Source organism: Molossus molossus, unplaced genomic scaffold (genome assembly GCF_014108415.1).
Source record: "Molossus molossus isolate mMolMol1 unplaced genomic scaffold, mMolMol1.p scaffold_m16_p_3, whole genome shotgun sequence".
Taxonomy (NCBI): Eukaryota; Metazoa; Chordata; class Mammalia; order Chiroptera; family Molossidae; genus Molossus; species Molossus molossus.
In genome coordinates, this window is record NW_023425366.1 from 49,341,941 (window position 1) to 49,356,927 (window position 14,987).

Sequence of the window (14,987 nt, forward strand, 5' to 3'; positions counted from 1 at the left end):
TGCAGTGGAGTGTTTCCTGGTTGTTTCAGACTAGGGCTTTGTTGGGTGCTGGCTCCCCAAATAGCATCACCACCGCCTGCTAGTAAGGAAGAGCTGTCTGTTGCATGCTATGGTGAGGGAGAACTCCACCTCCACAGAGCCTTAACAGTGTGTCCAGTGGGTAAGGCAGAGTGGATTTATTGAGAACTTTATATGTAGTTTAATGAGAATCTTTTAATGCAGTGGAGGGGCGATGGGGAGTAGTGGGCAGGGAGGGGAGTTTGATTAGGATTGGGTCAGGATCATGATATAATAAACATTGGTTTTAGGACTTAAAAACTGTCTGTTGAAGAGTTGATAGGTTTTAAAGTTCTCGTAGTGGACAGTTAGTCATTTGCCTGGGTAAGTAAATGGACTAGTCAATTTATGATGCTGAAGACAATGGGACGGTAAAACCATGTTCATGTGGACTCTAAGCTCTGTAGAGAAGTTGGTGGTTTTTGTCCTCAGTGTCGAAGTTGGGTGTGGGAGTATGTAGTTTGTGTCTGAGTTTAGTCAAGAGGTATCAGAGGCAGAACGAAGAGTGAGAGACATTCCAAATGGCAGCTGCAGATCCAAATTGCTGTCATTATGAAAAGCTAACTTCTGTGCGTACTCAACAGGGAAAGAGCCATTGGTCATTTATTCCTTCATTTAATAAACAAATATTTATAGAGCACATCCAACATGTGCCAGGCACTGTGCTAGGAGAAAAGACAGGCTAGGTCCCTCCCCCTCAGGCCTGTCACCCCGTGTGATGCAGTGCCCTCTGGATCCCTTTCAGATGACACAGCTGGTAACATTCCCTAGCTGGAGGGCGTGTATAACTCAGATTCTCCCTGCATGTGTATTCCAACAGATCATGAATGTTAGAATTTTCATGTTTAGTCTGTTAAGATTAGGCTTGTTTTAAGGTGTGTCTGGATGCCTATGCAATTTACAGGCCTTTTTTTTTTTTTTTTAATGTAGGCAAATTGGTTCTTTTACATATTTCCAACGTAATGTTTGCCTTGGGCCACTTGTGTTCCAGGCACTGGGTCATTGCTGTGGAAATACAGGTGTACAAACTCTACACAACTCAGGCAATTTGAAAATACACAAATGATTGAGTTGTTAACAGTCAATTGCCATTTGACTCCACAAATACCGAATGACTTTAGTTTGCTAGAGAGGATGCTGGATGTTAGGAATAAAAAACTTCAAGGACCCCTTACCCTGTAAGATGATACAGTTAGGAAACAACCATAATATAGAGTGGCAAACACCACAATGAAGCCAAGACACACAGACCTAACAGGAGCTGGGGTGGCTTTGGCAAGTTGAAATAATCCCACAGATCTAATAGGTGGATGAATTTTGGGGAGGACCATGGTCTTTAATTTTCTAGACACGTGCAGCTCCAGTTTCTCATCGGGGAGAGCACCTCCGAGGACGAAGGGTGGAAACGGAGCCACTTCCCAGTGCTGGCCTCGGAGAGCCGGCCTTGCTGGGGTGGCACCGTCACCCCAGACAGCGTCTGTTTCCAAAGGCTGGTCTGTTCCTAACACTTGTTTTCCCTGGATGACTTCACTGCGCGTGAGGGAAAGGTGATGAGAACGTGCACCGTAGTGGGTGGAAAGAGCATTGTACCAGCAGCAGGCGGGCCTGACTCCAGCGCCAAGCCTACCTGACCTGGGATAAATCATTGGGCTCTCTGTCAAATGAGGTGTTTGGGTTAGATGCTTATGATGGTTCCTTCCAGCTCTGCCATTATTATTATGTCTAATACGTGGTCTCTAATACAATGTACCAGACAGAATTTGTAAACAGAGGCACTAATATATGCTTGTCTTCTTTTCAGTTACTCTTCACAGAGAGTCTCTCCTGCACCTGGCGGTGCGATGGGGCCTGCCTAAGCTGTCCCAGTTTCTCGTGTGTCTCCCAGGGGGAGTTCAGGCCTTGGCTTTACCCAATGAAGAGGGTGCCACGCCACTAGACTTAGCCTTAAATGGTGGACACTCCACGCTGGTTGAAGACTTCACAAAGTGAGTTTGGCTACTTGGTAGTTTCTCTCTTAATCTGTTTCTATAAAGTCTGCCAAGCATTATGGAACAACTGAAATAACCAAACCACAAGCTAATATTGGTTTATGTTTTATGTTTAGTCCTCATATATAAAGTACAGATATATTTGGCATTAACACTTTATGCATGAGAAGTTAGGGAAAATGTCTCAAAATCTCTGTGGGGAGCTATTAATAATAATAATTAATAACCCTTATCTTTCTAGTTTCAGCTTACATGTTACTTCTTCAGAGAGGCCTTTTGTGTTATGGGCTTTTATGATTATTAATTCACAAAAGTAATTGTGACTAAAATTATTCACAATATTAATTGTAATTTCGAATTTTATCTCTATAGTGATCACCTGTTTCATATGTCTCCTTCCTAAATCATGTAAGGGCAGAAACTATTTCTGTTAACCCATTGCAGTGCATGACATTCATTGAAAGAATATAAATTTTTGTTGAATCAATGAATAATAGGCAAACCCTAAAATACTATAAAGCCAATGGGTGGTTATCAGGATCTAATGAAATAATGTGTCAACTTTAAAGTTGTCTATGTCGGTGTTAATCCACTTTCAGTGAATTATGAATGTATTGTTTGTTACCTAGAATAGTTCAGATCAGTCATTATTCTTAAGTTATGAAAGGAAGATTCATATGTGGTAATTTTCTTCACTTAACATGTGGTTAAAAATAATCTAGATAAATGGGAGAGTATATTAAAAATTACAAAATGCTACATAGATATTAAATGTCATCAGCATTATTATAGTATTAATAGACTGGTCTTTCATGTTTGGCTCATAGAACTCAATGTAATTAATTTATAGTTTTATAATAGATACATAGACGTTGGAGAAATCAGAGCATTTTGTTTTTGTTTTTTCCCCTCATGTGGTCAAATGATTACCAACCAGGGAAAGAGCCCATTCACCGAGAATTGCCCTTTTCTTTGCTCCAACATGACCCCACTTTCTTGGCTAAAAAAAAGAAGGCAAAACTGTTTCCTTTGACTTACTCAGTGTTACACTGAGATCCTGGAGGCTGACTTCTTTATCCTTGGTAGCTTTTATCTTTCTACTGGGTCCAAGACCAGCAGATACTATGTGTTTTAAACATTTACACATCTAATAAATCCACGCATGGATGGGATTAGAAGTAGACTGTAAGCTAAATCTAGCACTTTCATTTTCTAAATTAATAGCAATGATCTGAGTGCTTGGGCTCAGGGTCCATTGTCCATTTGCTGCAGGGTCTTGTCGTTGGAATAGCAAGTTGTTTCCTGGGAGATGCTGGAGTCCCTGTCAGTAATTAATGTCAAGAATTTAGGGAGACGCCCCAAATCTTAAGAGTATATGTGCTCTTTATGGATCCCTTTTTGTCACTCCATACGACGGAGATAACGTTTATTTGGTTGGAAGTACCCTGCATTTTTGAAAAGCGGATGTTCATTAACAAAAAGAGGTCGTGGGTGAAGAGGAAAGAGGCAGAGCGCTAGTTCCGAGACGTGAGAAACCCGGGCAAGTGCTGGGGTGTGACCACGTGCTGAGGCGCTGTTATCCGCGAGCCACTCGCGTTTTCTCGCGGGGCCCCTTTGCGGCTTCCATCACGTGACCTGGTAACCGTCTAGAATGGTGCGGTGCTAGCCAGGAAGCCTACATACAGCTCACGAATGTGAGATTGTGCTTCGCCAAACCAGAGCAGAAAAGAAGCTGGCATTTCAAGAATCTAGTTTGGGAATATTGTTCCTTTGTTTATGAGGGTGTTCAAGGATACAACAAAATCATGCATGTTTTAATTTGCTTGAGAAAATGGTTTACAACAGTTGGCCAGTGTGTTTTGAATATCTCGCTGTTTGTAACATCCAAACCTTACCATGTTCCCTGGAGATCATATCTGTTTTCACTGTAATCATCTAATAAACTGGTGGCTGCCAGCTCATTTGTTCTGTTACATGTGGTCCCATTAAAGGGAGAGGCATCCTTTCAGATAGAAAGGAGAATGAAATATTGAGGTACTATGTTTCATAGTACTGTTTCATTATTTACATAAATCTTTAATGTATATAATATATGTGAATGGCTTTTCAATTGATATCTTCTCTAGATGGAAAAAGAAAAACATGGCTTTGTTAGAACCTGTTTACATGACCTTATGTACTTATTGTCAGTAGGTGGCTTTCTTGGATCGTTTTGGCAGTTGGATTGTGATATCAGGGGCAATGAGGGTACTGGGATTTGGGGTTGGTGTTTCCGAGCTGTGCTTGGGTTGTGATTTGTGACGGTTCAGTCTCCAGGGCAGACGCTCCCCAGGCTTCTCCCGAGTGCAGCTCAGCGAAGACGCCGTCCTGCAGTACATCCCCGCGTCCGGCACGCTGACCCTGACGCTTAACCACACAGCCGAGCATCTGCTGGAGGCAGATATTAAACTCTTCAGGAAATACTTTTGGGATAGAGCCTTCCTCATCAAGGTTTGTACCCCATTATTCCGGTATACAATGACACACGCCTGGAGCCTGCAGGGAGCACTCATCGTTTGGGGAACAGTGTTTTTCTAATAGAAGCTTGGGGGACATATGAATGAAGATTATTATGTAATATTTTGGCAGTAGAAAATAGTAACTTATATCATATTCTTGTTTCTTTTACATTGTATGAGCCAGCGTTGCCAGTGTTGGGTTTTAAAATTCTAATCCGGGGTATTTTCTATTGAGTATATTATAATTCTTATCGAAAGCAGTTGCATTTAGGGTAATTTTACAGGTAAAGTATCTACTTGTGGGGTTTCTTCTGGCTTAGGGGGAGTTATGAATTTGTCCCAGTGTACAGGTTCTTCCTGGGTGGGGTCTGGTCACTTGGAACCGGTCCTTTTTCAAAGAGGTTCCGCACTCTCGCCAGGGCCCGAGCACCGGCGCTGAGGGCTGTGGTAGCACGTCCATCTCAGGGTTTGAAATGTCTCGTCTTCATTTTTATTTTTCGTGGAATCTGGAGGGATATAAGGAATATTTACATCTTTTATTTATTATTAAGCAAAATGCTCTTTTGAGTAAAAGGGCTGAGCCAGTCTAGTTGAGAGTGCTCAGGGGACTCATGAATTCGCTCCCAGATCCCGTGAACCCTGTTTTCAAGCACCCCCATGAATAAGGCCCGGGTTTTAGAACTGGGAGACTTTACGTAGTGTCCAGTTCAGGAGGCTGATCTTGTTATTTATCACAGGTTTTGTCAAATGTTTACTTCATAAAATTAAAGATTTAGACCAGAACACTACATGTAAAATAAAGGTTATTGTTGGCTTTTTCTGTATAGGTTCTATTTAAACAACTAGCATGAAACATGCTCTTCAGAATGTGAACTACCTCCTTTTGTTGTTTTTTAGGAACTTTAGTGTATAATTGTCTGGCATATGGTGTTTCCTCATTTTGCTTCCGGATGGTTGTCATGTAGAGATGCTAAGCCTTCAGCCGCCCCTGAGGCTTCTCCCACAGGCACCCAGAGGCGTGGCCTGGGAAGCAGCATTGCTCAGGGCGCACTCTGCTCTGTGCAGAGCTTCAGGGCAGAGCTCAGCAACCTGTGTGACCTCAGGAGGGATGCTCAGACCGCAGCGTGGCGCCTGGTGACAGAATTCCTGAGGAGGGTGGAGCAGCTCGGTCTAGAGCAACAATTATGGAACTTTCTTTCTGTTATGAAATCCTCCAACTTCTTTTGGATTTGTGATTTCTCATAGCACATTTGAGATAACACTGAGCACCTTGGGGCAGATTCAGGCGTAAATGTAGATACTTTGATAATCTTTCATAGTGGATCTTGTAACAAAGACCACATGGAAATTGCTTTTGAGTTACTTGGAGATTTTCATTTCATGAAAAACACTGAGAAAATCTGTTTATGATAAAATGTTAGTAAAAGACCCAGTTACAGGGGAATGACCTTGTGCTCAGGTGTTAGCCTGCCTTTTCTCCCTTTCTACCCAGAGTTGTGTGTCTGGATAGTAAATGGGACACAGGAAGGGAACGAGGCTGAGACTCTTTAGGACATCCAAAGTCATTAATTCTTACCTGCCCACCTAAATGTTTTTATGGTATTACTGAATTTAAAATTATTGTCGTCTTTCTTACTTGGTTAGATGTTATTTTAAATGTAAGCAGGTGGTAATTGCTATATAGGTTGTCCACATTAAAGCTTTACAGTTTTGGGTAACACACAGGAGATTATATGTTGTAATAAAGTACTGGTGCTGTCTTAAATCTTAGATGTCTAAAAGTCTGTTTTTATATCTGACTTGATCTAAGGGACTAATTCATCCTCAGCGAGCCAGTATATCCACAGAGTTGCTAAGGGGCATCTTCATTCTCCGGGTTTGAGCATTGCCCCGTTATCTGCAGCTTCCAGAACAATGCTAAAACCCTGCTGCAGAAACCTGGGTTTGCTGTACCACGGCCTGAGCCGTTTGGCCCCATTCAGAGCCATACTCGTTCAGAGTTGTAAAGGATTCATGTCCTCACATCCTATGACAGCTGACAATGATGGGGCTGGTCGTTTGTAACGAATATTATATGTTAAACAATGATAGGTTGACACTATATATCCAAACTGTCAAGAGAGATATTAGGAAATCAAATCATAGGCAAAATCTTAGCTATATATTTTAATCCTGTTTTAGTTCTCTCCCTGTAGCAGCTTTTTGTTCATCAGAATGCTGAGAACGGATACACTTAATCTCATGCCCAGGGGGATTCAGGTGTCAGTTGTAGGGTTGTCCACCCCAGTTTGCCCATGTGTTCCATTTGGAACAGGTGCTGATGCAGTCTTAGGCTGTTTTACCATTCGACTCATTAACATGCAATTCTGTTTTTCTTCACATTTTCACTGGCTGTGGGAAAGTCATTTGAAAAGAAAATGCAGAGGGTTTTAAAGAGGGCAGCTTCTCCCCAAGGCTCACAAACTCAGTCTCTGTGGGGAAAACCTGTGCCTATGTGTGTCAGCTTGCAGCCCACAGCCCCTGCTCAGCCTGGGTCCTCCGTGTGAAGGTGGTCCTCCTCTATCATCTGGGCTCCCGAGATCCCTGTGTCTTAGGGTGTGGGTGGGAGTTGGCTTAGGTGGGCAGATGCATAAAACAGTGGCCCTTCTTTCTGTTTTCTGCCCCATCCCCCCTTTTTGGTTCATGCATGACGTTCCTGAGAACCTTGTAACCTGGGGAAGCAATAAAGGATTAGTTCCAGGGACAGTTTTGGCCCATGCCTCCAGGTTCCCCTAACATCTCTCACCATCTTCCTGGGGTGCTGCCTATCTTTCCCGACCTCCACAGGCCACGCCTCTGGCCTGTCTCAGCTCTGAGATCCTTGAATATGATTTTATCTCTTTGTTGCATATTTGAATCCTCCAGTGGTATTCAGTGATTTTTTTTTTTCTTCCTTCCTTAGACTCTTGAAGAGCAAGAAACCAGGACAGAGGAAAGAGCAGATATGCCCTCCAGTGCTGCAGACACCGAAGAAGGTATGCATGCTCCTGCTCCCCAGGGAGCCCAGAAAGTGCATGAGACTAGCTGGCTCCCTGGGGTTGCAATGCATGGGGAAGCAGAGCAAAAGGAAGGGGATCAGAGGTCTGCTCAGGGTTGTGGGATGCAACATGGCTCCTGGATCCTCTGACAGCATCAAAAAATATACTGTGTTCTACTACTTTTTTTTTTCAATTAACATTTACTGAGTGCTGCTTGCCAGCTCCAGGGCCAGGCCCTCCCACGTTCCTGATTTTCAGGGCACTCTCCTGACACACAGATATTCCCCTCATTTTCAAGTTCGGTTCGTTTGTCCCATTCAGTCCTTCATTGCCTGTTTGTTCTTTAACTTGTTTCACCATTGTGGAGCCCCACTCTGTGCTGAGCTAGCGGGTCTTAAAGACCATGGAGGTGGTGGAGGTGTTGTTGTTGTCACGAGGGTTGTGGGCAGCATCACTGGCATGTGGAGGTAAAGGGCGGGGCTGCGGGATGTACTCCAGGGCACAGACTGCCCTGCCCGGCTCAGGTTGTCATGCACCGTGGTTCACAATCCGGAGGGAGCTTCAGACACTGAAGGTAGAATCTGCCCAAGGCAGGAGTCCTGGCAGGAGGTATAATTTTTATACCACATTGTCACTACTCTGTTCCATGTCGTAACACACGGAATCATGTTGATGCCTCACTTGTACGTGACACCCAGCTCATTTGCTGGGACATGGTACTTTCTTATTTTGTCCAACTTGGCAGTTTATTTGGGCATACAAGCTCCACTTCAATTCTGGTTCTTTCCTCTTTACGTACACAAATAAGTCTGATCTGTTAGCGAGTCCTGGCAATAACACGCGTTTTGCTTCTAGGGAGCATTCTCACCTCTATCCTGGAATATTCCTGTACTTGTATGGAAGGGATTCTGATTTTTTCGTTTTGTTTTTGTTTTGTTTTCTAAAACTAAGTCGTTCCAAGAATATGACTACATCATTATGTCTTCTAGTGTAGTTAGGGAAAAGGTTTTATATATTGAAATACACACGATCTTTGATCAGTTTCTTTTTGCTTTATATTTTAGAGTATTGTTTTTACATTTTGAAATTATATGCAAGGATAGGGTTATACATATTTTGGAATAGGGTACAGGATAGTGGGAGGGGCATTACAAACTATCTGTTAATGTAAAGGGATAGCAGAGTCATAGAGCAGAGAGCCACCATGCTAGATGCTGGGGTTAGGGAGAAAAAATAGGACAAGGTCTTTGTCCCTAAGCCACCAATTGTTCACAGCTGGTTAATACCTTCGATTCTGCTTGTAATTAGCAACATAGAATCGTTGCCTTCCAGGTATTCATCAGGTAGTATAATCTTAAACTCTTTGTCCCCATGTTTATTAAAAAGTCACCTTGGAGAAGGAAAGTTTGTGGCGGGTTGTTGGAAGTCTGTGCGGCCCACCCACCTTGCACACACCCCTGGGTTAAGCTGACCGTTGAGCTTCCTACCCACCTGCACCCAGCTGGGCCCCTGTGGAAGTCCTCGCTGTTGTCTCCTGTGGGTGATGTGCTGGCTGCGTGGAGGGAGCTGCAGCTGCCCTGCCTGCCCGAGGCAGAGGTGGGTAACTTCACACTCTTTTGAAGACCGACTTCTAGGGGAAGCCTCCTTAGGTCTCATGTCAGGAATGCTGGCTTCTGAGCAGTTGGCTGGCGTTACTGCTCTAACTGTAACTGATCAGGTTTCTTGCTTCTAGTTGGCTGATAAAAAGTTGGAGCTAAGTTTCTGACTGGCCAATTGCAAATGTGTAGGGTACTGCTGGATGCATTTTTGTATTACCTTTATTTCTTAAGCCTTCACCCTGTTTTTCCTTTGTTTAAAAAAAGTCAGCTTCTGAGTTTTACTTAATGTCTTGTATCTTTTTATTCCCGTGTAATACACCTTCAAACTAATTTAGAACAAAGTAAGGTGTAAACATGTACTTAAATTATAAGTTTTTGCCTTACGGGGTGAACAATTTGAGATCAGGGCAGGAAAACAAGCTGCCCAGCACATTATGACAAATGCTACAGGAGTGACTGTAGCACTGTGAGAACTCTGTGGAGTGGGATGGTGGAGTGGTCAGGGAAAGATTTCTGGAAGAGGGATTCTAGACAGAGGAAATATATGCAATAGAGTCCTGAACCAGATGATGCACTGGAGGAAATCTAGGTCATTTTGCAGCCCTGGAGAGAGAGGGAGGGAGGGAGGGAGGGAGGGAGGGAGGGAGAGAGGGAGAGAGAGAGAACGAGAACGTGCGAGCTCTGGGAAGCTGTTTGAAGTAAATAAGGTTAGATTATTATTTTAGAAGGGTCACTGGGAGAGTGTGGAGAATGGATTGGAGAGGCAAGAGAGCTGCTGAAAGTAATGCAGAGGAAGCTTGGCATCATAGCAGTGTAATGAGTTTGGAGAGGTAGGGACAGGTGGGCTCTATCCTGAAGGGGTAGCATGTCACGTGGGTGTTAGCGGTGATGGGGAAAGGCAATTCCTGGTGTGTCCCTGGGTGGATAGGCCTTACAGGAAGCAGGATCAGGACAAAAAAATGTACTCAGTTTTGGACAGGTTGTATTCTATGGGTTTAGGGGACAGACAAGTTAATACATACCTGACTGCTAGTTAGACCGAAATTACTCAACCAATAAGCAAAATAATTTGGACAGAAACTCAAGTCCTGTAACTCCAAACAAAGAGTGTATCTATAGATCTTTTAAACAATGCTTCCATTTGTGCATGCTTGTTGGACATCAGAAACTGTATGCATGTTCCAGTAGAGGGCAGTATTCAACTACAGTGAACATATTTCAATTAGTTTTTGTCCATTCATAATTCTGGAGGTGACTCAACTGGAAGAACAAAACATTCTGAGGGTAAGAGCTTGCTTTTTCCCCCCTTTAAACTTCAAGAGCAAACTTTCCCTTTGACATCTCCCAAAGATTCTTTAGCAAATGTCTTTCTGTTCCTCCTGCAGTCATGGATGGAGGGGGATGCTCTAAGCTTGTATCTGTAGCTGCCATTGATTAAAAGACTATAATAACTTTAGCCTGGAAATTTACTGTGCTGATTCTGTGAGTGTGATACATGGTTTTATTATTGTCTATGAACCAATTATGTTTCCATTTCATGATTCTAACTCCTTCCAGAATAATGGGTAGTTATTCCAAATGAATTAAATGGCCCCAAAGTCATCTAATTTTTAATATGCTGAGATGAATAAGCTAATGATTAGTATTTATTATCCCCCAACTGACTTTGTTTATTCCCTTGCCTTTTTTGGTTTTGTTTTGGTCCTTATTTTGTACCTTATTATCCTACATTAGGATTTCCAAAGAGTATCATACAGAATACCAATCTTGGAAGGTTTTCTGAAAAATAATGGTTCTTTGGTCAGATAACTAGAAAATGCTATATAGTATATGAAAGCTTCTAAGTTGGAGATTGAGAATATGTTTAATCTTTTGTAGGTTTTAGTACATCTTACAGTCAGGAAACTGGTGTAATCTTGTTTAACCTATTGGTTCTGTGAATTGATCATGGGAGAATTTCTTTCACAGTTCTCAGCATCTCGCAGAGGTGGTCTGTGGAAGGCACTGTAGAAATGCTGCTCTTCCTCATCTTTACTGATCCTATCCTTTCTAGACTTTATTTCCTCCTTCACTGTCACTTGGGTTCCCTCTATTCATTAGTTCTGTGATGCTCACACTGGGACTGTGTCAAGGGACTACGCCTGGCCATCTTGAGTTTTCAGATCACCTGTGCCTTGCCACACACTTTTGTGTTGTTTAGGAAGCTGATGTCTGCCTAGAATATATGAGGCCATAAAACAAATACCAATGACCACCCTATAAATCCATTTTCTTTTTTATTCTTTGTAGTTTTTAAAACTCCCTGCGTGATTTGCTGTCTTAACTTCTGTGCCACTAGTTTCTTACTTATCTTAATTACCTTAATTGTCCTAATTATGTTACACATTCTCTTTTTAAAACAATTTTTTTCCTTTATTGATTTTAGAGAGGATGTGAGAGGGGGAGAGAGAGAGAGAGAGAACATCGATGGGCCGCCTCCCACATGCTCCCCACTGGGGATCAGGCCCACAACCTGGGCAGGTGTCCTGACCAGGAGTCCCACCGGCGACCTCCTGGTGCGTGGGTCGATGCTCAACCACTGAGCCACACCGGCCAGACTTCCGCATTCTCTTTAAGAAGAAAAGCAGGGAGCTGGGATTGGATCATGAGTTCCAGTCACACGGAGAGCGTCACAGTCATTTCCTTCGAGGCCGAGGCAGCAGCTGCAAGCAAGCTTGGAGGGTTCTCCTCCTCACAATCCCTGGATCCAAACGCCAAGCACAGCCGAGGCGACAGATGGGAGTCCTGTAGGCTCGTTTACCTGTCCCTTTAATAAACATTTACTGAGTGTCCACTTTGTGCCAGGCGCCATTAGGCACTGGTGATAGAGCAGCAACCAAAAAGGCAAAGTGAAAAATCCCTGATCTCAAGGAGTTGACTGTCATTTCACTCAAGCATTTGCTGCATGTCAGGCACAGCTGGACGTGCTGGGACATCAGCTGTGACCTGAGCAAAGGTTGTCCATTCACAGAGCACACATTTCAGTAGTCACAGAGAGGGATGATTCTGGGGGTCAGAAATCAGTTGCCCCCATTTTAGACATGAGCAGGTGGTAGCACAGAGAGGTCACATAACTTGCCTGAGGTGACACAGCATGCCCAGGCAGTCAGAACTCACTATACTAGAGAAAAGCCACCTCCCTTCTATAAAAGAATATTAGCCCATTAGGTTTTGGACTGCTGATCTAGGGTTTTCTCCAGCATTTGTGTGATGGAAAAATGCAAAATTAACATCATTGCCTTGAAATGAGCTCTCTTCCACACGACTGGCCTGCCTCATAAAGTTCTCATGACGGGAGATTTGTGACGCACAGGCACACACACGTCTTGATGACACACGCCAGCAGCAAGCACGCTGTTAAAAACCTCAGCTCTGCCATGCAAACTGCCTTCAGAGATCGATGCCGGTGACTGCACTGTGCTTTGTTTTTGGAGAAAATGCGGAGTCGGGGTGTCACTTAATACTCTCTTCACAGTAAGGCTTAAATGCGAACATAAGGACAGAGCACCTTGGCCAGTCTCTGTCAACTCTGTCATATGAGTGCAAGCTACATCATGTGGCTGGAGTGTACTCAGTGGTGATCACCCATGTGCTGGGATAGCAGGTCATAGCTCTTTGTGTCACAGTGATAAGGTGAGCATACTCTTTGCTGGGATATTCTTTAGATGAGGGTACATTACTTCTCTGTGTGCTCTGCGTGAATGAAATGTGAAGAGGGAGTTGCATGATGCATTTTATTTAAATATCTCCTGTTAGATATTATTCGGAAATCAAGAGGGCTTTTATCAATGCAAAATTTCCTTTCCAGAATTTTTTATTTTAAATACTTTAACTCTGCCTTTTTAGAACTATTGAATGTGGTTCCAATGTCTTATCAAGATGTAGGTTCCATCCGGCCGGTGTGGCTCAGTGGTTGAGCATCGACACATGCACCAACAGGTTGCCGGTTTGATTTCTGGTCAGGGCACATGCCCAGGTTGTGGACCTGATCCCCAGTGGGGGGCATGCAGTAGGCAGCCAAACGATGTTCTCCCTCATCGATGTTTCTATCTCTCTCTTCCTTTCTTTCTAAAATCAATAAAGAAAAAAAATTAGCCCTGGCCAGTTTGGTTCAGCAGTTAGAGCATCGGCCCGTGGTCCAGAGAGACCGGGTTCGGTTCCTGCTTAGGGCACGTACCTTGGTTGCAGTTTGTCCCCGGCCCCAGTTGGGGTTGTGGAGGAGGCAGCCACTTGATGTGTCCCTTTCACGTGGATATTTCCCTCTCTTCCTCTCTCTTCCTCCCACTCTATCTGAACAAAAATGGAAAAATGTCCTCGGGCGAGGATAAAAAAAAAGATGTAGGTTTGTTGCACCAGGATGGCTGGGGCCTGAGGTGGTGGGGTCTTAGAACAGCATTAGGAAGGCTTTTCTGCAGAGGAAATTACTCAGTTGCATACTCAGCTCTTATCTTAACCCAAGTATGGCATATCCATCCAAGGACTTGATCAGCGTTGTTCACCTAAGAATCAGGCATTTGGGCATTTTCAAGATAATTACAAATTCTGTTCCCATCTGCTGTGGATGTAGGTTCCAGCTGGGTCAGAGTCGCTGGCTGCGTGGGTGGGTGTGTGCGTGTGGGTGCGTGTGTGTGTGTGTGTGTGTGTGTGTGTGTGGCGGGGAGGGGCAAGCGTTAACTAAGTATATCAACTAAGCATAACACACCCAGGGGATGTACTTCCAAGCTCAGGGAAGTGTGTAATTGTTCTTTTCATTGTTCAGCTCAGCCTTTTCCATACTTTCTTTAGAGATAGACTTTGACAACTCACTTTCTCCACCTACCCACAGGATAAAAAAGTTTCACCAACGACAAAAAAATAGGATATCAAGCTGATATGTTGCTCACTTAGTATATTATTATAATGATGTTAGTATTTTCTCATACAAAAAAGAAATTCTCCTCCATGCCTCCCCCAGTTTATCACAGAATTAAAAAAATCATAGTTTGATCTGGAAAGAGTCTGAGATTCCTCAGAATGCACCCAGATACAACAAATTCTGTTTCCATCTGCTGTGGATGTTGGTTCTCGCTGGGTCAGAGTCGCTGGCTGTGTGTGTGTGGGGGGGGGGGGCAGGGAGGGGGCAAGCATTAACTAAGCATATCAACTAAGCAGTGTTATATAATTGAAACAAGCTTTAGTTGAAAATATAGTGGAAGGATTTCTTTCCTGAATTAAAGTAGGATCTAAGTGTGAAGTCTTAGGGACATAAAAGTGTTCCCAAGACAAAACTGAACCTTGTTTATCTTTGAAAGATGCCTTGCCTCATTTTATTCAAGCAGTTGAGTAAATTAGGAAAAGTATGTCCTGATCTCAATGTGAAATATAATTATTTAGAGCTTCTGCCTAGTTGATAGTTGCAACCAAATTTTTGGGCTGAGGGTATTTTTTATTTCTCCATGAATAAATTCTTTACTGTTTGAGATTTTATGGGGCAAGGAGTATATGTGCTCTCTGGAGATGTAAAAAAATATATATTATAAAAACATAGTAAACATAGAGTTAACATATGACCAAGTAATTACATTCCTAGATATATACTCAGAAGAGAAATGAAAACTTACATGCAAATGTCCATAGAAGCATTATTCATAGTTGCCAAAAGTAAAAACAACCCAAATGCCCATCAGCTGAGGAATGGCTGTATACAAGGTTGTGTATCCATCAAATGCAATAGTAGTTGGCAATAAAAAAAAAGATGTACTGACTTCCGGTCAAGATGGCAGTGTAGGTAAACTCAGTATCACCTCTTCC

General features: G+C 43.1%; 1 protein-coding gene across 1 annotated transcript in view; it reads left to right on the top strand.

Annotated features, from left to right (window-relative positions):
* ARHGEF28 (Rho guanine nucleotide exchange factor 28) overlaps positions 1 to 14,987 on the top strand; it is a 292,956-nt gene that overhangs the window by 140,482 nt on the left and 137,487 nt on the right. Inside the window, exons 5-7 of the mRNA XM_036280592.1 lie at positions 1,859 to 2,042; positions 4,355 to 4,535; positions 7,485 to 7,557. Of these exons, the coding sequence (XP_036136485.1) occupies positions 1,859 to 2,042; positions 4,355 to 4,535; positions 7,485 to 7,557 (438 nt within the window). The remainder of the gene's footprint in view (positions 1 to 1,858; positions 2,043 to 4,354; positions 4,536 to 7,484; positions 7,558 to 14,987) is intronic.